General features: G+C 37.9%; 1 protein-coding gene and 1 non-coding gene across 3 annotated transcripts; one reads left to right on the top strand and one right to left on the bottom strand.

The window, feature by feature from the left end:
- Nucleotides 1-1,681: 1,681 nt before the first annotated feature.
- LOC140991365 (probable NOT transcription complex subunit VIP2) lies at nucleotides 1,682-22,522 on the bottom strand. Of its 2 annotated transcripts, none has more exons than XM_073461285.1 (14): nucleotides 22,383-22,522; nucleotides 20,735-20,859; nucleotides 7,708-7,813; nucleotides 7,456-7,634; nucleotides 6,855-7,236; nucleotides 5,171-5,383; nucleotides 4,990-5,085; nucleotides 3,766-3,854; nucleotides 3,507-3,689; nucleotides 2,634-3,059; nucleotides 2,498-2,550; nucleotides 2,371-2,412; nucleotides 2,044-2,188; nucleotides 1,682-1,777 (listed from the first exon to the last, which is right to left on the bottom strand). In XM_073461285.1, exons 2-14 carry the CDS (start codon nucleotides 20,750-20,752, stop codon nucleotides 1,718-1,720), a joined length of 1,992 nt encoding a protein of 663 aa, XP_073317386.1. In that variant the 5' UTR covers nucleotides 20,753-20,859; nucleotides 22,383-22,522; the 3' UTR covers nucleotides 1,682-1,717. The 2 variants fall into 2 exon arrangements, with proteins under 2 accessions (XP_073317386.1, XP_073317387.1); XM_073461286.1 differs by lacking the exon at nucleotides 22,383-22,522 and adding an exon at nucleotides 22,293-22,311.
- Nucleotides 7,708-7,788, top strand: LOC140956431 (small nucleolar RNA snoR35). The gene has a single exon (XR_012171470.1). It is a non-coding gene; the product is annotated as a small nucleolar RNA snoR35 (small nucleolar RNA).
- Nucleotides 22,523-22,620: the final 98 nt, after the last annotated feature.

The following is a 22,620-nucleotide window of genomic DNA, read 5'->3' as shown; positions in this document are numbered from 1 at the left end:
TCCTGTTGAAGGCTCAAAATAATCTTTTTAAAATCTATTTGATCTAACTTCATTGCAACACATTTAGTATTTCAATTGAAGGTTTTGATCGAAATATACATGAATTGGGAAAGTGAACCACGTGTATAGTATGAGATAGCAAACCTATGTGAATTACATTTTTTTAATCCAAACCAAAAAATACTTTAATATAATTTTAGTGAACCATTCTCTTTGTGTCGAACCTTATAAAGGTAGAAGCAAATTATATATATTAAAGTTTTTTCCATATATATGCACAAGAAGTTGCCCTCTGAAGTAGAATATTTGTAGTGATTGCATGACCATAAATATTGCAAAAGTTATTGATCCATACTTTTGGATGATATCTGGATTATTGCAAGACCCATATCTTGAATTAAATTGGGAGTATGGCATTCCCATAGATCTCTCGTATAAGGCTTGAGGTATATAGGTAAGTTTTCTTCTCCATATCTTCCCCGGTCACGGCACAATAGGGAAGTTCCCAAACCCAAGTTCTCGTCCCCGAGACTCAGTTTATAGCATCGTGTGTGCATGTTTGGAGAGTTATGTCGTTAGATTTCATTAAACACATATGTAGGAATCCAACAACAGACTGTTGCAAAGTTTTGCTGTTAGCACAGGGTGACCTTGGGCCGATATGTGCTGGGGGTTTACAACGAATGAACAGCAGACGAGGCTTGAGTGGCTTGAGCAAACCTCTAGGGTTTGGAGCAGCAATTGGGGGCAGAACGACGATTTTGGCTTGTGCGTGGCTGGAAGTATAGGTTCAAAGATGATTGGATTCAATGATACGCATTCGTTGTTCATTCTCAGGCACCCACAGACAGACTCACTGGACTATCACATGATGTGAAACATGTTGGCTTGCTAATGTTGCCATCACGTAAAACTCAGCTATGGGTTAGTTTACACCGTATTCTCAGATAAAATGTTGTAGGGAAGGCCCGCGGAAGATCATGCAAGTTATGTTTATTAGCATCTTTTGATCCGTTCATTCACCAAGCACGCACACACACACACACACACACACACACAAATTAAAAATATTTGCAAAAAAAATTTAAGAATAATCTATAATTTAACTTAACATATGAAATAAAATGGTGAAATTTAAAATATTAAAAAGCCAGACATAAATATAACACAAACTCCCAATAAAATGTTAAACAGGTCAATTCCTACCCGACCCAACCAATGGAAAAAGTCAATTTAAATATAGATCATTTTAACTCGTTTCACATATATAGATTTGTGAGATTGTCTCGCTGTCATAAGAGACATACAATAATTATAAAGCATGCAGAACTTCAATCAATTCACATCAGATGAAGTTACAAGTACATGTACATTTTTCAGAAAAAAGGTATAGCTAAGGCATTTATGAAAATGCATATAATGTAAATCAATTTTATCAAACATTTACCAACATATCACTACAGAATACGGTTGAATTGTTACTAAATCCAACAAAGAGATTAGTAAAAGTACCTTGGTTTGTCAATGTGTTCCAAAGTTTAATACGAGAACAAAAATGACAAAAAAATCCACAAAAACTGATCTATCATGCTTGAAATGTTCAATTCGACAACAAAAACACCAAGGAACTACAGAAGACAATATAGAACTAAAATCATACTCCTGCCCTATAAAACACGTTGAACCAGAAGATTTACACTGTAAACAAATGCATTTGCTAATGTTGAGGTAGAGCTGGCCTCTTTTCCAACATGTCGTAATTAAGAACAAAATTTTCCTGCAAAAATTTATCCAGTCAATTGTGTTCAACTACAATAAATAATTATCAATGGCACTTGGTTCATACAACTTAAAGATTTGGAAGATAAATTGATTGATCCGGAATCAAAGAGGGTAGAAAATGTTGAAAAATGAGTACTGCAAAATCCCGATTGGTTCGGGCTGAGGCTCGTATGAGTTACATTAATAAACAAGATATTCTTTCAGTTTCAATAACTGACAAAACAGAGGAGTGAAAAATGTAACAGGAAGAGAATCTCAAACCTTGCGAATTGTCTCCCACGTGTTTGGATCAAAACAAATATAAGAGCCCCTTTCATATATGTTTGTCTTCGCAAGAGGCTCCATATTAGCAACCCTCATGTACCAACAACGGTGCTCCCTGTGATAGAACCAGCTTCTGTTATATCTGAGAAACAGTGCAGCAAAATCAGAATCAACCATGATAGCTGAGCCTATTCAATCAACAACAATTAAAAAGTATAAACAAAGAAAACAAAAGTTGCTAATGGCCAACATTAAAAGCAGCAACAGAAGAAGAACCAAGCAAGCAAACAAGAAAAAGGCATAAATTCATAGCATAGAACATACAATTCATTAGCGGCGTATAGTTGGGCTTCATCCTTTGGCATACTGCATAAGATCCATAAGAGGTAACAAATGTCATATTTATGTCTAGGATAAAAAAAGTAATTTTGGTGATCGAAAGAAGACTTGCCTATAAAAAATATAGAACAATGTGTCTAATTGGAACTTTGAGAAGTATACTTGCTGCATGCCAACCCAAAAAATTTCAGCAAAATGAAAATGATAGAAGTAAAGCAGATAGAAAACAGAATATTGGGTAAACTCACACTTAGGGGTGGCGGTTGTTTAGCATAGTAACATTGTGGCACAATGAATTCTGGATCTCCTTTGACAGGCTCATCTGACCAAGGGGAAGCAAACGTCTTGTAGAGATTTTCAGTGGAATTCAAGTTCAATCCTAGTGTAGTTAGGTCAATTCCAAGTGCAAGAGACGTCAAATCCGGGTCACTCATCCTTATCACATTTAACAAACCATGCAAACCATAAAGGTCAGGAGCTGTCTGTGAAGCCTGCATTTGTTTCATTCCCTGTTCCCTATATTGTTGACTAACGGGAGGAACTTGTTGAAGTCGAAATTGGGATTGACCCTGATGCTGCTGATATTGTTGTAAAAGTTGGTCGTATGACCCTATGCCGGACACTGAACTAGGAGAATTCAGAGGTCTCAATCCCATGCCTTGTGGTGCACCACTCTGGATCATGTAAAATGACACACCAAAATGCATTTTATCGTACAAAACATTAGCTGTAACAAAATAGCAAGAAAGGAGACAACAATGTCATCTAAAAACTTGTGAAAATATTCCTTCACAATCCACACATTCTTAACTGATTGTTTGATAAATTTGATCAAAAAACTATGAATTATGAGGCTTGTTACAGAACACAATTTAATCAGCAAGCTGACAAGGGTAGCACACACAAATTTTCATGCAGATATCCATATAAATCTTTTCTGTTATTAATATGCTTCAAAGAAAAAACACTGGGTAAAATACATACAAACTGAGTTATATTGCTAGAGCAAATAATAATATTAACACTTAGAAAACAAATTTTAAGATACTAAATTATTGTTTAGGTTTATGTTTACACCGTATGGTTAGGTTGAATATCAACTTAAGAGCCAGAAAGCACACCTGCGCGTGATAGTTGGAATTTGATGATGGGAACATCTCTGAACTATGCAAATGGAGTAGATCCTGGTTATTCACATTCGAAAAAGGTCCACCAGTGCCGCTGGCTGAAGCATGTTGCTGCTGCTGCTGTGGCCGATGAGATGAAAATGTTGGCCCAAAATTGAAACCAGCAGATCGCCCCATCTGCATTTTGAAATGGATTGAGGAAGACTGGAGATGATAGTTAATCCAAATGCACATCTATTAGTAAATTTCTTACAGAAAAATGTTGAGGTTGCATCATGGATACAGAACTATCATGAAGTTGATCTTTCTGGTGAAGTTCCATTGAATAATCAGTATTGCCACCTGCGTAAAATCTAAAAACATGTTAAAAATATCGCTAAATCCACCCAGAAGTTTTTCCAGGCTTCCAACCGAAGTTCTAAAGGCCATACTACAGTAACAGAAAAGGCCGACAGGTTACTAGTGAGAATCTTTTTTTCAAAAAGTTGCATAATATTGTGTATCAAAAGACAATGATACCCTGTCGGTCTGTCTGTTTTATCTGGAAAATACATCCATTATAACTGCGTCAGATCGATAACCATTTCAGATGGCCAATTTCAGATTAAAATGAATAAATCCGAATCAAGATAGTTATGCATGAATAAGAATTGCAAATGCCGTTGTGATTAAATGAACGAAAAAATGAGAAGATATTCCGAACATATGATATCATAAACATCAAAATTAGAAGTTAATATGTATGCTAAAAAAAGATGACCAGTTCAATGATGTAGATGAACAGAACAGCAACAGAGTGTGAAATGTTGATTGTTGAACAAAATTGGAAGATCGGAATTGCTGAAATTTTAGGACATATTTGTGCGACAATTTTAGATTACATTCAATCCATCTAACAAATTATACTATAAAAGTGCAGAGGATATATTGGCCAAAAGGTTAAATTTGAAAATAACAAGTACATTGCTTCCCAATTACAACAAAACGCTTTAAAAAAGAAAGAAAGAAAGACAAGCAATGACAAGCAACAATCAAAGCCTCGTCAAAAGTTTTCTATGGGATATATTCTAATTCAAAGATATTGTCGTAGATATGTTTTTTTATAAAGCCAATTTTTGTTTAAGCAAAGAGAAAAAATAAACTTCAAAATGAGAAAAGAAAAAATGTTGCATGACGCATTTGTAACTGGGTAAACAAATTTCAAGGTCTTCAACACCAAAAGGCAAGTTGGAAGATTGTAGTGGTATTCCATACCCAAAGTTGGAAGAATCCAGGAAGGATAGCTGAGATCTCAGACTAAATGAGTTAAAGACCAATTGACACAAAAGACAAACAACAACCCAATAACAATATAAAAGTCTCATCTCTCTCCTTATTGCCTGTTCATCTTACTTGTCTAACTTGTTTGATGACAATTATAAATTAAATGGATTAACTTTTCTTGTTTGATAAGATTGACATAAACATATATGGGCACCTTTAAATCCAGGTAATGCTGGAAAATCTTCATTTTGAATACTGAACTCCTGATTTTGTTGAACAATAGGGCCAAGACCTTGTTTCCGCAGGGACCCTGCAAGATGGGTTTATATGCATCTTACAGCAGAAACACATCAGCAGAAAAAAGTAACATAAAATAAATGTATCCACTCAGTTACCAAGTTGTCCTTGAGGACCTCCAGACGAACTAGGGCGACTAGTTAGTTGAGGGAAATCATTGATATCAAAAGAGGCACCATCATGGGTATTCACATCATTCAAGATACCCATACTATTTAGATTATTGACAGCTTGAACGAGGTTTTGAGATAAGGGACCACCGGCACCAGGATAGGAATTTCCTAACATGGATGATAGTACCTGTGGGGAACCTGAACACCCGAACTGTCAGAATTGCAATCGTTAAGCAAGTAGCATTACACTCTCACCTAACATAAATATCATCAGACTGATTGATTCAAAATATATACATTAAAAGTTATGCACGTGAAATTCGTATCTCATGTACTTTTGCATCCACAACATTCTACTACTTCGTAAAATTATAAATAAATAGCAGCGAATGATTGCAGAGTCAGTAGTGTTTTAGCATACAAGAAAATTAGTAGCAACACATAGGTAAGTAAAAATATCGACATTTTTTATCATACAGTATCAAGTGATTTCTGTCGTAACAAAAACTATAACCGTTACTAATTACTCACTTCAAATATTCAGCTCAAACATGTTTCGACCATTGTGCCACCACACGTGCAACCACACAAGACATGAATGACAACCATCACACTTTCCAAGTCATGGTAACAAAAAACGGAACAGACCTGACTCCAAGTGCGTGTTGCGATGCAAAAAAACTATAATTGATGACAATGATACAATTTAAATATTTTAAACTTAATAAGAAGCTCTAACACCACATTTCATTCATAGTGCCACATCAGGGCTACGCATGACAACAATGACTGTTTTTACTTGCCAAAATATTAAAATACACACGGGTGAAGTCAGTTTGTGGTATAAATGTTGGATTACTAAGTATTCACTTTATATAATGTATAAATGTTGGATTACTAAGTATTCACTTTATATATTATATTAGGTTGACTGTAGCTCACCAAGCTTGCATTGTAGACACAAATTTGTTGATAAATTGTCACATTATGGAAAGGGGAATTCTTGTTAAAAATTGTATAGTGTTCTTGATAAGTAACACTGTTTGCCTTAATACCCCTTTGCTAAAAGTATAGAAGCACAAGCTCTACTGGCCCGCACAAATTCACCAACAGTTGAAACCACCCCTCCTCTATCTACACCATCACCATTGTAGTTGAAGGTTGAGTGCAATGGAAAATGACAATGAAAGGTGGTTCGAGGCTATGATGGTTTAAGTGGATCATGGAGAACAGTTACATGGTCGCAGGTCATGATGGAGGCTAGTGGCGACAATTGTGGTGATTGTGGCAATACATACCTCCTCCGCAAACATGATCAACCACAAATTCATTAATTGTAAAGTAATCATTTGGAAAGGGTGATTCAACCTTGTTGAGGGTGTAGAAAAGGAAGTACGAAAAAATTAAATGAAAGAAGAAAGAGAAAAAGACCGAAAATTAGAAATGTGATTGAAAGACTGTCCGCTAAAGTCTAGCAAACATTTCATTAAAATATTGAAAACCATAAAACCAATAATTTCACATATATTGCGACAAAATTTAAGTGAGTTGAAGCAGCAACTAATAATGTTATCCAAAAGGCATTCCAATGCACATCTCAAACACTAAAGCACTAGTTACAGAAGAGACTCGTGATTGAAATTTGAAATGAAAATGCATGGTGAAGCACCTTGCTGAAGCACACCACCCATCAATCTATTTTGTCCCTGCACATTTAGATTTCCAGAACCACTGTTGGCAGTTAAATTTAGGCGAGAAGCAAGACCAGGAACAGAGAGTCCTCCAGCTGAGCTAATGTTTCTGCCCATGTTTCCGCCACCAACTATGTTCCCCACGGAACTTGTCATCCGTTGCCCTGCGTTACCCAGAGCAGGAGACACTCCCAAACCTGTAACAGCAGTCCGATTACCAATTGCAGCAGAGGTTGGGAGAATCCCAGGGATAGAACCTCCAACTCCGTTGGTGCTGCTACTATACCCCTGGTTGCCAACAACACTGATACCACCTCTATTTGGAAGCCCCGAATGGCCATGCACACTGTTGTGAGAAATCTGTAGATCAGAAGACAACAAACACGAAGTTCACCACAAGTCGTGATATAGACATATTTAGATGGTTCAAATTTCAAAATATCAATTGAACTTTCTAGTTCTCTTCTGCATGTTATAATGGTTTTTTTTATTCTCTCTCCTTAGAATGTATTCTCCACTCCGTACTCACATTCCTTAGCATCAAAAAATCATATGCATAATGTAAAAGTAAAACCTCACCTGTGAAAGAGCAATCGGAAGGTTATTTGAAGCAAACCGTTGATTAGAAAGGTGTCCCGCAGCTTGTTGCACCCCAGTCGGAGGAATGTTATTCAAGACTGTATTTCGTGATCCTAGTGAACCAGGCAAGTTAGGAATATTGAAGTTTCCATGAATGTTGTGCAATCCCTGAATATTTCCTGTGAAAGAGAGTTTGCTGATATAGGAGAATTTTGAGAATATAAAGAATGATCCTTGCAGCAAACAGCATACCACCGTGATGAAAAACAGGAGAGCCACCACCAGACTGTGCAGAGAAAGAGAGAGAAAAAGAGCGTCCTGAGGGGTCGGAGAGATTTGAAGATGACCCATTCAATGTCTGCAGTTACAGAGTAAAAGAATATACAAATATTTTACTACATGATTGTGAGGCCTCAACATATAAATATATAATATAAAATGTAATAAATAACCCTCATCCATTAAAGATTAGTTTTTATATGATCAGTACAGTATTTAGCCACTTCTTAACATAGGGAAAGGAATATTTAACTAAAACTGGAAAAGTAACTTGTCTCAGGATTCATATTTGATCACAGCTAAACCCAAAAGCACAAGATAGTTGAGGCATTTGGGAGAGTCAAAAGCATCCAAATTCATTTTACAGTTGCAGTATGTTACAACCACAATACTCAACAAAATAAAGAAGAAAGAAAGCTGAAATATGATAATATATAACTGAAATGAAATGAAAAGGTAAACCCAGAGGAAATCCTCTGTACAAGGGACATAACTCCCTTCCCTAGCTTTTAGCTAGTCTTGAGTCTCAACACTCAAAAGAAAACATTTGAATGCCTAACTCTATTCTACTTCATCCTCTTAAATTTCCCTTGCCCCTCACCCAAGTCATTCCATCTAAAATTCCTTTCATAACTAGATACAATTTTGGCTCAATCTATTTAAGCCCATGAAAATATAACCATCACATCTAATAAGACCCATTAGACATAAGTTACTAACAATACTGCCCTCTTGAAAATCAGTCTTCTCTTGTCCTCAAGGTTGAGCTTAAGAATTCGATCTTCAAAGTTTTCCCTTTCCTTGGCTTCACAGTTCCAATTTGTGAACCTGACTGTTTGAACTTCCACCTTAATGCATGATTTACTTCCACCTTAATGCGTGATTTGTCAACCACAAAACTGGTTGGGCACAACAGTCAATCTGTGGACCGAGTAAAGTAAAATCTCTGGAGAGAATTGTGTTGCCTTTCCTCATGATCTGAAACAATGCATCTTCTGCATTCAGCACCACTTTAGTGTCAAGAATGCATGCCCCCAATAGTGAAGAACTGAGAAAAGTTCTTCAGCTACCACAATTCCCATACACAAGCCTGCTTCACTTCTAGTAGAAATGATAATTGTATCATTAATTATATGCAATTTCGAGTCAGAGGCAAGAATACAATTCCTCCCTAATTTTGCTTCAAAGATAATAGAATATGACAAATCCCACGGTTCCCTCATCATGAAGAATTACACCTTTATCAACAAAAAATCCCTAGTGCCTTTTCTTTCAGATTTTACATTTTGAAAGCTCATCTTGTAATCCTTCTTGTGGACAGCAAAGCGAAGATATTCAACAGCTTGGTCAATTTTCTTGATTCTCATTGGCTCGACTTTTAGAAGTGAACCTCATTTCCATTATGAATGTCTGCTCTGTGTAGAATAGATTCCTAAGGTTGAGGCCTCTTGATGTTTCTAGATTTTCTTCAAAATTCTTTGGGAAAACTTCAATATCCATTGCAGCCCTCCAAGGAGACCCCTTCAACAGATTCTGTCCAGTACCCACGATGCATAACCCACTGCCACAAGCCACTTTTGTACGAGAGATCATTGACTGTAATGAAGGAGCAAGATTTACATTCAACAAAGACATATGCTTACAAGTAAGAAAAACTTCCTCTCCATTAGGACTAAAAGTGTCTTGACTAAGATGCAAGCTGATATCAAAAAACTTCAAAATAAGAATATGCTTGGAGGAATTTGCTATGGATTTTTTTGCTCCATCATTCCATTCAAGAAAGATATTACAAAGTTCTTGATGAGAAGACCCAGAGGTAGGATACGAAGCACATTCACAAAAAATGCTGCCTAAGTGCCCCATTTTCATTGCCACTCCACACTCGATTAGGATTTCCATCTTCCACGTCTATTTTTCAACCCTCCTCATGGGACATTGAAAAAGTGCTGAGGAGTTGATTGCACCATCCTGCAATTCTTTCCCTCTTAAAAATATATCCTGACTCAATTTCCTAATCGAACCCAACACAAATCCGCCCTAGTTGTAGAAACAAATCATGAAACCTTCAATTTGCTTCTCACTTTTGCAGATAAAGTCCAAAACCCTTGCAACTATTATTGGGCCGGGTCTATTTCTCTTGTCCAAATCTCATTTAAGGTCCTATTAGTGACATAGCCCAAGTAACCTTTTTCAGCCATAGCCCACCTTTGGACTTGCCAAATCCCAAATAATACAATCAGCGTCTCTTCAGTCGATCAACTCTGCATCAATTTAACAAAAAAGAGTCCTGAATTGTTTTTGGTGCCAATCTGTTGCTCGGCTCTCAAAATCCATCCAATCGAGTCTCTCCCATTGAATCCCAGTGAATTTTCTATCTTGGAAGCCTGATTCTCCACATCAGATCCGAGGTTTTCACTCCCAACGATGTTTTCTAGTTCCTTTGCCTTGATTCTGAGGTTTGATGCAAAGTGAGACGTACCCATAACTGGTATGCCTATATAAATTGTTCGGGCCCAATTTTACTTATGATTTACAGTCCAAAAACATAATCCACTATTCCCCCTATAATCCTTTTAATCCATAACTAAATTGACTGATTCTACGGCCCATTTGATGGTCGTAAGCCCATGAGTTCTCATCCCTCTCCATAATTTGTCTGTGAGCTCGTTATCCACATGACCTATATGTTGCTCCTCGTGGTCATCCATCAAAATCTCCAACAGCTGACCCACCGCCATAACACGACCTTCCAACCCATCCTCCATCAATGTAGAAACAAGTTCATAAGGATCCGTTGGTTTTCTACCACAATATCTTTTGATCACTTCTTTTGTAAGTCATTTCCAATCCATGTTCGCCCCCTTCATACAATCTTCCGCCTTTGGATAATCAATTACTCTCTGTATTCCCATCCAGTTGAGTATTTACCATCCTTCATCTTCTGGTCTGAAATTTTTGATACTTGAGTCAAATAAGATCTATTGTAATGATCTGAATCCTTATTTTTATGAAGTACTAATTAAGACATGATCAAAGAGTTGTTAATTAAGTATTATTAAGAAATTGATTAATTGAGTATCAACACGTTGGATCTACTGAATTTAAAACGAAACACCTAATCTACTTCAGATTACATTATCCCAAGAAATCCAACTAGACGAATGAAATTATGACACGTGACGGATAAGATTGAGTTCGGATCTTCTGAACTAGTCCAGATATTGCCTATAAATAGAAATTGATTTCATTTGTTTCCTACATCACTTTCTCAGCTTCTCTTTCTCGAGGTCTAGCCATACATCTTAGGTTTTTAGCCCGTTTCTAGGGCAGTTTAGTATCGAGAATCTTCGGAGCTAGTGTCGGCACAAGGATGGGTCGGTGACCTAAGACACGCAGATCTAAACCTCACCAACAGGCTGACGACGAAAGCAACTATAATCTTGAAGCCATAAATAGTTGTTTAAGGATAATTAAAAAAACTTTGAAAATTGTTTCATAATTATGGATCTAACAAGATAGTGATTTCAGTAAGTTGGTATTGTCTAGGTTCAGACAAATAGACTTTCCGTCAGATTGTCTTAGTGAAGTACGTATTGTACTGACTTAAAAATCCAAGTGTAGTATGCATACTCATATGCTACATATTTATTTCTTGCATCATGCTTGTTTTACCGCTTTGACACATTATGCATGACATATCACGTTGGGCATGATATCTTTTGAGATATACCTCGTTTGTTTGGGAAACGCAGTCTTATTCTGTATTGTGGACAGTTGGATATCAATAGTTACAATGTCCGACGGGAACCGCGGGCTCTGATGACCCTGAACATTGTAGGTCCACATCTTGACGATGAGTATGAGAGAAAAAACATGAATATGGCAAATTAGGGACTACACTTCGGCGCCTCTAGGCCGAGCATGAGATTCTTGACTTTTTTTTTTTTGATAGAAAACTAGTTTTATTATAATACTTGGATAGTACAATTTGTTCGTGGATGAGCATTCCACGGCAACATTACAGCAACATTAACTTGAAAATACACCAGAATTACAAGGAGACACAGTTTTCATGACCAAATAAATTTCAAGTCCCTCAGTAAATCTGAAATGCATAAATGGTCGAACTTTTGCAAGGTAGTTGTCCAAGATGCGACTCTAAATTTGATTTTTTCCCATACTTGGTCAACAGAGTCCGATTCGTCTTCAAAAATTCTGCGATTTCTCTCCAACCAAATGGACCAATATATGCCGTGAATGATCATGTACCAGAATTCGCTGTCTTTTTTATTGAATGCGCACCCTGAATTCAAATGAAAGAGATCTTTAGCATGCCTCGGCATAACCCATTGTACTCCCAGCTCGTTGCAAACTTTAATCCAAATCCTTGTGGTAAATGAGCAGTGTAGAAGTATATGATCTTGATTCTCCTTGTGCTCTCGACACAAGCAACACCACCGCGGTCTTAAAACACAAATCTTCCACCTTCTTTGCAATGAATCACACGTAGGCAACTTCCCCAAAGCCACGATCCACGAGAAAATCTTAATCTTTTGTGGGACATGTACTTTCCAAATGGTAGTATAGAAATCGAATACTGGAAAGTTGGAAATAGGGAAGAAAGCGCAATAAAAAGAACTAACAGAGAACAAACCTGAAGGGTCCCCCCTCCAAACTCTAACATCCTCAGTACCCATGTCTAATCTGACACTCTCTAAGACTCGAACAAGTTAGTGAACTCAAGAATCTCATCCTCGCTAAGATCTCTTCTAAATCTGACATCCCAAATGGTAGAAAGACTACCCCCACTATTGACAACATCAACGAAATGACAAATCGGTTTATTGGTAGAAGTACAAATACGAAACAAAGATGGAAATCTTATTTTAAACGAGTTATCTCCCTCCCAGACATCCTCCCAAAAACGAATGATATTCCCCTGTTTTGGCACCCCCTGATAAGTTGATGAAAAGCCTGGTAAGACCGAGAAATACACTTCCAATGACTTCTAAATGTCGCCTTCTCCGCCAACCCCAAGTCCCACTTGTTTTCCTGTATCCCATACAAACTCTGAATAATTTTTTTCCACAACGACCCCCTTTCCACTGAACTTCTCCACCACCATTTGCCAAGAAGAGCCTTATTCCTGAGACAAACATTCCCCAATCCCAACCCTCCTTTTTCCTTTGGTTTACAAACTTGTTTCCATCCCACGACATGGCAATGGTTTTCCCCTTCACCACCATACCACAAAAAATCTCTCATCATTTTTTCCATTTTACCGGCAACCTTTATTGGCTGGCACAATGAAAAGGGACATGAAATAGGATGGCATCGCACAAAGCACAGCCTTTATCAAAGTGAGACGGCCTCCTCTCGATAGAAATGATTTTTTCCAACTTGCTAATTTCTTTGACATTTTCGAGAGCACGGGTTCCCAGAACTCCATCTTAGTTGGATTACCTCCCAGCGGTAGCCCAAGATATTTAATAGGCCAACTATCTTTTTGCACCCAACACTTTCTGCCAAATCATGGAGCAGTGTTTTCGAGTGATGCACTACAACGAGGATGAGAAAATGGAGGTAGCCGATTTCATGAACCAAGGAAAAGCTCGGAAATGGTAAAAATATGTTTATGTCATTCCAGTTCAACAGCATGGACAGATTCGTTGGAAACATTTCCATCATGCTTTGATCAATCATCAGTTCTTGCTAGCTTTTGTCAGGAGAAGTACATAGAACTGTTGACCATTAAGCAAGGAGATTTGAGCATTGAGGATTACCATAAGCGTTTCATGGATCTCTAGTTGTATGCTCCTCACATCAGTTAATTCTGCAGTAAAATAGGCGAGAGACGCTCGCCTTTGACAACTTTGAATATTCCCATTTTCTTAATGGTTTGAACCAGGAGATTTTTTATCGAGTTTTCGTCTATGACAATAGGATTTCATAAGAAGGATTAGTGAATCTTTTTCGTCAAGTCGAGATCAGTATTGCTAGGAGAAAAGCTATGCAAGCTAGCAAAAGTTATAGTTCGTTGGAACGAAGGGTCAGTCTTTCAAGAAGTGTCTATATCTTCTTCCGGTTCTGAAAGAATGCACAGTTTTGGTAAGAAGAAGTTGCAATGTGGCCATTGCGGAAGCAACCACCACACAGAGAAATGTCAAAGGGTTAAGGGTGCTTGTTTCTATTGTGGTGGTTTTGGTCACATTAAGAAGGATTCCCCTAACTCGGAGGATCAGAGTGGAGGCGGAGGCTCTATTGTAGGGTGGGTCTTATAGTGGAAAACAGTCTAAGGCCACTATGCAGCAGAAAGGTTTTCCTACTCAAGGTTTCCGTCGTGGAAGGGCATCGCAAGGATCTTAGCAATGCCCACGAGTCCAAAAGCAGTGTACCCTAAATCAAGAGCAAGCTGGTGAGAAAAACGAGAGAGTCGTTGCAGGTAATTTCTTTTATGTGGTATTTCTGCATATGTATTAATTAACATTGGAGCATCGCATTCATTCATGGCATCAAGGTTTGTTAAGAAGTATAAACTACCATACGTGTCATTAGATGTTTTAATGTCGGTGTCTACACCCATGGGACAAGAGGTTTTAGCTAGCGACTAATCGTAGACTGCTTGTTAGAGTTTGAAGGAAAATATGTGTCTACTAATTTGATGATATTGGCCATGGAAGATTTCGATTGTATTATGGGGAATCGGCGTATTGACCAAATAGAGCGACCATAGATTGTTATCAGCATCTCGTTCAGTTTCGTCAAGGAGAAGACGATTATTGGTTCTTCTAACATCCCAGTTGTCGATGAATATCCTGATGTTTTCCTCTGATGAAATACCTAGATTTCCTCTAGAGAGGGAAGTGGAATTTGAGATAGAATCGGTACCAAGAACCGCACATATCTCCAAGAGCGCTTTATAGACTAGCATCGTCGGAGATGAAAAAGTTGAAGCAACTGTTACAAGATCTGCTTGACAAAGAGTACATTAGACCTGGGGAGCACCAGTGTTGTTCCTTAAGAAGAAGGATGATCTATGCAGCTTTGAATAAACTGAGTTACAGTCAAGAATATATATAAGTTACCACATATCGACGACTTGTTTGATCAACTGCAAGGAACTTTAGTGTACTCGAAGATCGATTTACAATCTGAATATCATCAGCTTTGAGTTCATCAATGTGATATCCCTAAGAATGCATATCGAACAAGGTATGGGTATTATGAGGTTTTAGTTTTTTTTTATACGAAACTTGAATTTATTAAAATATTAGGTCGGATTACATAGGAGAGTAATCCTGAGAACTCGATTACAGAATAAAAAAAACAATTCAAAATAACAATTCTAAATAAAGATCAGCAGCATACAAACTTCTGATCCCTAACCAAATCCGAAATAAATAAATGATTAAACTCCGGCAGTACTGTGGTCCAAGCCGCAACCCTGAATTTGATCTTTGCCCAGACGTCGTCCAAAGACTCCGCTGAATCTGTGAATATTCTATTGTTCCTCTCCAACCAAAGCGACCAAAAAACGCCGTGGACAACCAAAAACCAGAAGCTCTTATTCCTTCTGTCGGTGGGGAAAGTTGTCTCCATAATAAACAAGTCCTGAGCTTTTCTTGGAAAGATCCATTCAAACCCCAGCTCTTGTAGTACCCTTGTCCAAATTGCGTTCGAAAAGGAACAATGCAACAGAACATGGTCCTGATTCTCGTCATGTTTCTGGCATAAACTACACCATTGCGGCCATAATGCGCAGCTGGACCACCTTTTTTGCAACGAGTCGCATGTCGGGAGTTTCCCCAACGCCACTGTCCTCGAGAAGACTTGAACCTTGTATGAGACCGTTATTTTCCAAATATTGTTGTAATAAGGAAATAAAGGGAAAGCTGTAACCGGGAAAAAAGAAGCATAGAAAGACCGAACTGAAAAATACCCGGACGAGTCCCCCATCCACACTCTAAAATCATCTGTGCCCCTCTCCAACCTAACCGTGTCCAATACCCCTAAAAGATCACTGGATTCATCTAATTCTACCTCATTTAAGGCTCTCCTGCAACGCACATCCCAATGAAAGTTATTATTTTCTCCAAGATCGGTTACATCTAAAAAGCTGGTGATCGGTTTATTAATCGAGGTGGAAATGTGAAACAAAGATGGAAATCGTTCTTTGAACGACAAAACCCCTCCCCACCAAATGTCTTCCCAAAAACGATTTATATTCCCCCTTTTTAACACTGCCCTAACCAAATGATGAAAAGTCGAGTAAGACCGAGAAATAAATTTCCAGGGGCTTTTAAAAGTTGTGTTCCTCGCCAACCTCACATCCCAACCGTCGTCTTGTAAACCATAAATACTCTTGATAATCTTTTCCACAATGATTCCTTTTCCAACGAGCATCTCCACCACCACTTCCCAGGAAGTGTCTTGTTCGTCAAGCAAATATTCCCCAACCCCAGTCCTCCCCTATCCTTTGGCTTACAAACTTGGTTCCACCCGACGACATGGCAATGGGTATCCCCATCTACTCCGTCCCACAAGAAATCACTCATCAATTTTTCCATCCTTTTCGCCACCCTAATTGGCACTCTGAAGAGAGACATGTAGTAGGTCGGCATCGCACTTAACACAGTCTTAATCAACATAAGTCAACCTCCCTTTGAGAGAAAGGACTTCTTCCAACTCGCTAACTTCTTGGACATTTTGGATAACACGGGTTCCCAAAAGTCAGCAGACTTGGGATCACCTCCCAACGGAGCCCCAAGTTACTTGATCGGCCAATTCTCTCTTTTGCACCCAATTGTTAGTGCCAAACCCTCAACTTCCTCTTCTAAGACATTTAATCCCAAAACCACATTTTTTTCCAAATTGATTTTCAATCCCGCTTAAAGACTGAAGTTGTTGAGAATTTCCACTAGTGCCATTAGATGCCTTTCGGACTGGACAGAGAACAATGTGTCATCTGCGAATTGGATATGTGAAATTTCAATTTTGTCTCACCCTACTTCCAATCCTCTTATTTCATTCACTGTCTTGGCCCTATCGACCAACCGGCCTAACCCATCAATCACTAGGTTAAAGAGGAAAAGGAATAGTGGATCCCCTTGACAAATGCCTCTCTCCCCATGGAATTTTCCCCGAGGTCTACCGTTGATAAAGATCGAGAAAAAACATTTGAAACACCCCCTTGATCCACAACCACCATCTTGTCCCAAACCCTTTCTTTTGCATCACAAAATCCAGAAATCTCCCATCAATGTTATCGTATGCTTTTTCCAAGTCAACCTTGAACACTCATCCCTTTTTTTCCCGCCGATGTTCCTCTACTATTTCATTCGCTATCAGACAGCAATAAAAATTTGTCTTCCTTTAATAAATGCGCACTGAGTCTCTACAATTGCATTTCCCAAAACATTCTTCAATATGTTCGCCAAAACCTTAGCCACAATCTTATACAGACTCGTTGTCAAACTGATTGGTCGAAAATCTTTAACCTTGACTGCATCTTGTTTCTTTAGGATTAGGCAAATATAGGTTTCATTGGTAATCGCATTAACAATGCCACCATCAAAAAATTCAGCAAACACCTTTAATAAATCTGCTTTGACCGTATCCCAGCTCTTCTGATAGAAGGCCATTGTCAACCCATCCGGCCCTGGCGCTTTGTTTCCATCGCATTCGAAAACAGCTTTTTTAATCTCATCCTCAGAAAATGGATTCTCCAACTCCTCTGCTTCAATTGTAGCTAAGGGACTCCATTCCAATCCATCGAAACCCCCACCCTCCCGCCCCATCAGATTTCCTGTAGAGATATCTGTAGAAACTGATAATGTTCTCCTCAACCTGTTTCTCTTCCGTAACCACAGACCCATCTTCCAACTTCACTTTATCTATAATTGATATATTCCTTTGATTATTGAGTAAAGCATGGAAAAATTTCGAGTTCTGATCTCCTTCCCTCAGCCATTTCACTTTCGCCTTTTGACTATCCATCTGAAATCTTGTAAACGACAACACTTCCAGTTCAGACCTCACTTTCTTTCTTTCCTCTTGGAGATTTTCGGACCAAGATGCCCCAGCCTCTAACTCATCCAACTGATTAATCCTATTAACCACCTCCGTGTATCTAACACCCACATCTCTGAAAACCTCTCTGTTCCATTTAGAAGCTTCGACTTTGATTCCTTCGAGTTTCGTCATGAACTTATATTCTTCCCACCCCCGTGTTACCCCATTATTCCACCATGACCTAACCAAATCTTTGAATTTATGATGGGACAGCCAAGTATTCTCAAATCTGAACGGAGCAGGACCCCACCTCAACTTAACGGTATCAAGCAAGACTAGGCAGTGATCCGATGTGATTCTGGGTGGTACCGTTTGTCTGAAATTTGGAAAAATGTCCATCCAACCCCTCGAAATGAGATATCTATCAAGTCGGCAACAGATCGGTTCAGCCCTGAAGTTTGACCACATGTACTTAGCGTTCAACAATGGGGGGTCATGTAATCCCAACTCCCCAATCAAAGTATCAAAACATGTCATACTCGTTGTATTGGAAAGGTTGTTCATCTTTTCTCCCGTATTTCTAACCACATTAAAGTCACCTCCCAAGCACCATTTGTCTCCGCAGATAAAATGCAACCCTGCTATTTCATCCCAAAATAATTCTCTCTTTCTTGATTGAACCGGTCCATATATGGCTAAGAACCATCATTTGATCTGATCGTTCCCTCCTATTTCAATTGACACTTAAAAATCCCCTATCAAATTGTCACTGACCCCCACTACTCTAGGGTACCACATCACTAAAATACCTCCAGATCTCCCAAGTGACGGTAGACTGACCCAATCCACGAAACTAGATTTCCACAAACTTGCAACGAATCGTCTGTCTACCACTTGTTGCTTAGTTTCTAAGAGTACAACGATATCCGTTATGAGTTTTTAGTAATGTCATTTGGTTTGACGAATGCTCAAGCAGTGTTTATGGATTTGATGAACCGAGTATTCTAGGAATATCTTGACAAGTTCGTCATTGCCTTTATTGACGACATACTTGTATACTCTCATAGCCTTAAAGAGCGTGCACGACATTTAAGGATTGTGTTGCAAACATTGAAGAATCACCAATTGTATGCTAAATTGAGCAAGTGTGAGTTTTGACTCGATGGAGTTGGCTTCTTGAGATATGTCATATCCAAATATGGGATATAAGTGGATCCTAACAAGATCGATGCAGTGTTGAGTTGGGCATGACCAGAATCAGCACTAGAGATAAGAAGTTTATATGTTTGGCAGGTTATTACTGGAGACTCATCTCCTGATTCTCTTAGACAGCCAAGTTTTTGACACAGCTGACGTGTAAGAATGTGCAATCCGAGTGGACACAGAATTGTGAAAATAGTTTCAATGAACTACGTCAACGTTTGACAACTGCACTAGTTTCGGCTTTGTCATCTGGATCAGGAGGGTACATTGTGTATATTGATGCATCACTTCAAGGACTTAAAGTGTGTTTTGACCCAGATTGTTTTAGTTAAGTACGTGATGTACTGACTAAGATATTTAAGCCTAGTATACACCTTATATGTAGCATGTTTTATTGTTTTGAAATTTTATGCATGATATATCATGTTGGGCCTAATACTTTTGAGATGTACCCAGTTTGTTTGGGTCGCTCAGCCCTATTCTGTATCATGAACGGTAGGGTATCAATAGCTACAATGTCCGACGAAACCCGCAGGCTCTGATGATTCTAGACATTGTAGGTCCACGTCTTGCTGATGAGTGTGGGAACACAAACATGTCTATGGCAGATCAGAGACTACACACTCAAGTGCCTCTAGACTAAGCATGAGATTTTTGACTTGATCTTTGATATCCGAACATATTGCATTTCACATGCATCATATCGGTTTGTATACTCGTACATCCTTGTATTGGGCGATTGTCGCTCACGCCCATGTTTTCATCTTGAACACCTCATCCCACGAGCCAGGTCTTAGGTTGGACAGTTCGGACAGCCAGGGCAGTGGCTAGAGCACTTGGGTTTTCGGTGGTGATCCAGTGGAGGTTTTGTTTGGTTTCTTGTATTCCCATGCATGATTATGAATTCGATAGGGTTGTGTTAACGATTAAGATTGAGATTATTGTTTTGTTTTTGTTTGGATTGTATGATAATTAAGTTATTTGGTTTCCGATGTTAAATTGTTGATATTAAGTTTTAATCATGCATGTTTATTAGTCTGTATAGTAGTGGCTCGGGTAAGGATGTTACATCTACACTTCTATGCACAATTTTGAATAATCTTCTCATACAATTTCTTTGCATTTGGAAGAGCAACCCTTTGTTTCTTTTCAAGATAGAAAAATGGGTGTGAGTAGAGCTGAAGATTCATCTTCACTTTCTTCTATCATAAATGACATCACTGTCTCTATTGATTCAACGACAGCTTCTGGGTGATGAACTCTTGCAGATCCAAGGAAGTGCTTAAACATTTCAATAATCATCTCATCTACATCTAAGTCCAACATGACTATGCATTATCTGACTTTAGCCATGGTTTCCAAAATTTTTATCCTCTTACTGTAAGATCTGGTAGCAGTGTTCGTCAAGTATTTATTAAACTTATGGTGACAAATTTTAGTAATCACTTGAATGTATATTGAAAAATGGTATAGATAAATCCATGAAGGGAAAAGAGCATCAATCAATCATAGGTGCATATTCACATTATCAACATCAAGATGTCTTCACTAAATAAAGATCGGCCATTTGCTAGATTGATCAATCTTCACTCAAATGATAACAAAATCAGATAGTTCACACGAAATTGTCAATCTCAAACATACAATGGAGCAATCACATTTGAAGATACCAGCTGTAGTGTTCAAAGTAAAAGAACCCAAAAAAATATTAAAAAACATATTCACGTTTCTAAAGATTATCATCTGATACCGATAAATGTATCTGTTGTGGATGAAGGATAATTACATTGGGTAATCCTGACATTGTGAGAATGTCAAGAGGTCATGAAGATAATTATCCTTTGCTAAGAAGCAGCTTTCCTTTTTCCTTAAAGTAAGAAAGATTTCCAAATGTGATCTGGGGCCTGTTTCCTGAGAGAGAGAATAATTCAAGCAGCCATCAAAATAATGAGCTGCAATTAAATCTATCATTGCAGAAAAAACATACATAAGCTAGAATATGGGATAGAATTTCAGAAATTGTACAAAAAAGAAAGACATCAGACGTGTAATATCATGAAAAGATGGAATAGAGATGAACCATTGGGAATTCTAGGGACCCTAGGCATAATCGAACATAAAAAATCAATTTACAACAAAAAGTGTTCAAGAAAATTAAATTGGCATGTATAACATATGAATGATAAAATAACATATCATAAAGAACACTCACACCTTTGAGTTTAATATGGATAAAATATTATAGATATCCACAAAGTATCACTTCTAGGCCTGTATTGGCAGCTTTGTTTATAAATGCAAAGGAACCGACTAGAATGCACAAGAAAATAAGTACTATATTAACTGGAAACTGCTTCACTTGAGTCACAAGAGTTTCGTAAGTGATAAGATCCAAATCCTCGGTATTCCTTAAGGATGCATTTGGATTAAGGTATTTGGAACATGGATTTCAAGTACATGAATTCAATTCTGTTTGATTCTTTTGATGAACTTATATTAGGTAAAAAAAATTCAAATCCACCTTCTATTAATTTAGGAAAATGTGATAGTAATTCAGATGGATATGAATGTAAATGCTCCTAAGATAGGTGTCATTTCGAATCAATGTTTCAAATCCATTCTCAAATCAAAATCTCCCATTCATATTAAACTCATCCATCTAAACACAACCTAAACAAAATGATAAATTCATAAATATACAGCATATGATCTCTAAAGAAGTTAATAGAATTAAAACCTAACAGACAATTGACAATAGAGATCCTGGCTGTCACCTAATTCCCCAAAAGATCCAACAATTATTGTTAATTATTCTACAAGCTGCAGATCTTCCATTTCTAATGTAACTAAAATAGCGCCTCCCTGATAAGATAGAAATTATGGTCCAAAAATAATTGACCCGACCAACTATTTGCACAATGTATCACAATCAAAAAAATATCATGACCAAAATACTCCATTATGGTAAGGAACAAACACAGAAAAATGGACAATTCGAAAATGCATCTCACATCCATGGACTAACTCATTTTGGAAACTGCAAAGTAACATCTACAGAAGCAGCAGACTGAATGCAAAAGAAAAATATAAACATGAGTCATACAGCACATAGTACTCAGTAACAGTATCAACAATTCTTAATCTTAAAACACCAATAAAAAGGCCAAATTCAATCACAAACAGCCATGCGCATAAAAACAAAGAAAAAATCACCCCGAGCCTCAAGAACAACCCTAAGAACAGAAAAAAAAAATGGCAGTATTCATTAAGAACAAAAATCATGTAGGCAACAATCCACTGACCAGAAATAACAATAATAAACCAATAACAGAAGAGATTGAAACCTAGATAACAAAGCATTTCTGAATCTCAAAAGGTCCACCTAGACAACACAAGAAGTAAATAAACATAATCAAAAGGAAGTAAACGCTGACCTCAAATAGAATAAAACTGAAAGCGATCTGTAAATTGCGATAGGTCTGAAATTTGGAGTGAGATAAAATTGGGGAAACAGAGAGACAAATAAATGAAACGGATTGCTCCTACGGACGAAGCAAAACCCCTAAAACACACATCGCGGTCAACTTTTTTGCGTCATCTCTCGGGCTAGCCCGGCCCAGGTCCCTCCAAAAACTCTACTTAGAAATGCTGGGCCGGCCCGTTAGAAGAAAG

The sequence above is a fragment of the Primulina huaijiensis genome, chromosome 13 (assembly GCF_012295235.1).
Source record: "Primulina huaijiensis isolate GDHJ02 chromosome 13, ASM1229523v2, whole genome shotgun sequence".
NCBI lineage: Eukaryota > Viridiplantae > Streptophyta > Magnoliopsida > Lamiales > Gesneriaceae > Primulina > Primulina huaijiensis.
The sequence above is the reverse complement of the archived record's forward strand: the minus strand, read 5'-3'. Positions and strand labels throughout refer to the sequence as shown.

Bases quoted from the DNA above. Each gene is read 5' to 3' on its own strand.
- LOC140991365 (XM_073461285.1), bottom strand. The intron at 2,551-2,633 runs GTGAGTTTACCC...GTTGGCATGCAG, and splicing joins AACAACCGCCACCCCTAAGT to CAAGTATACTTCTCAAAGTT. The intron at 2,413-2,497 runs GCAAGTCTTCTT...GATCTTATGCAG, and splicing joins TTGTTCTATATTTTTTATAG to TATGCCAAAGGATGAAGCCC.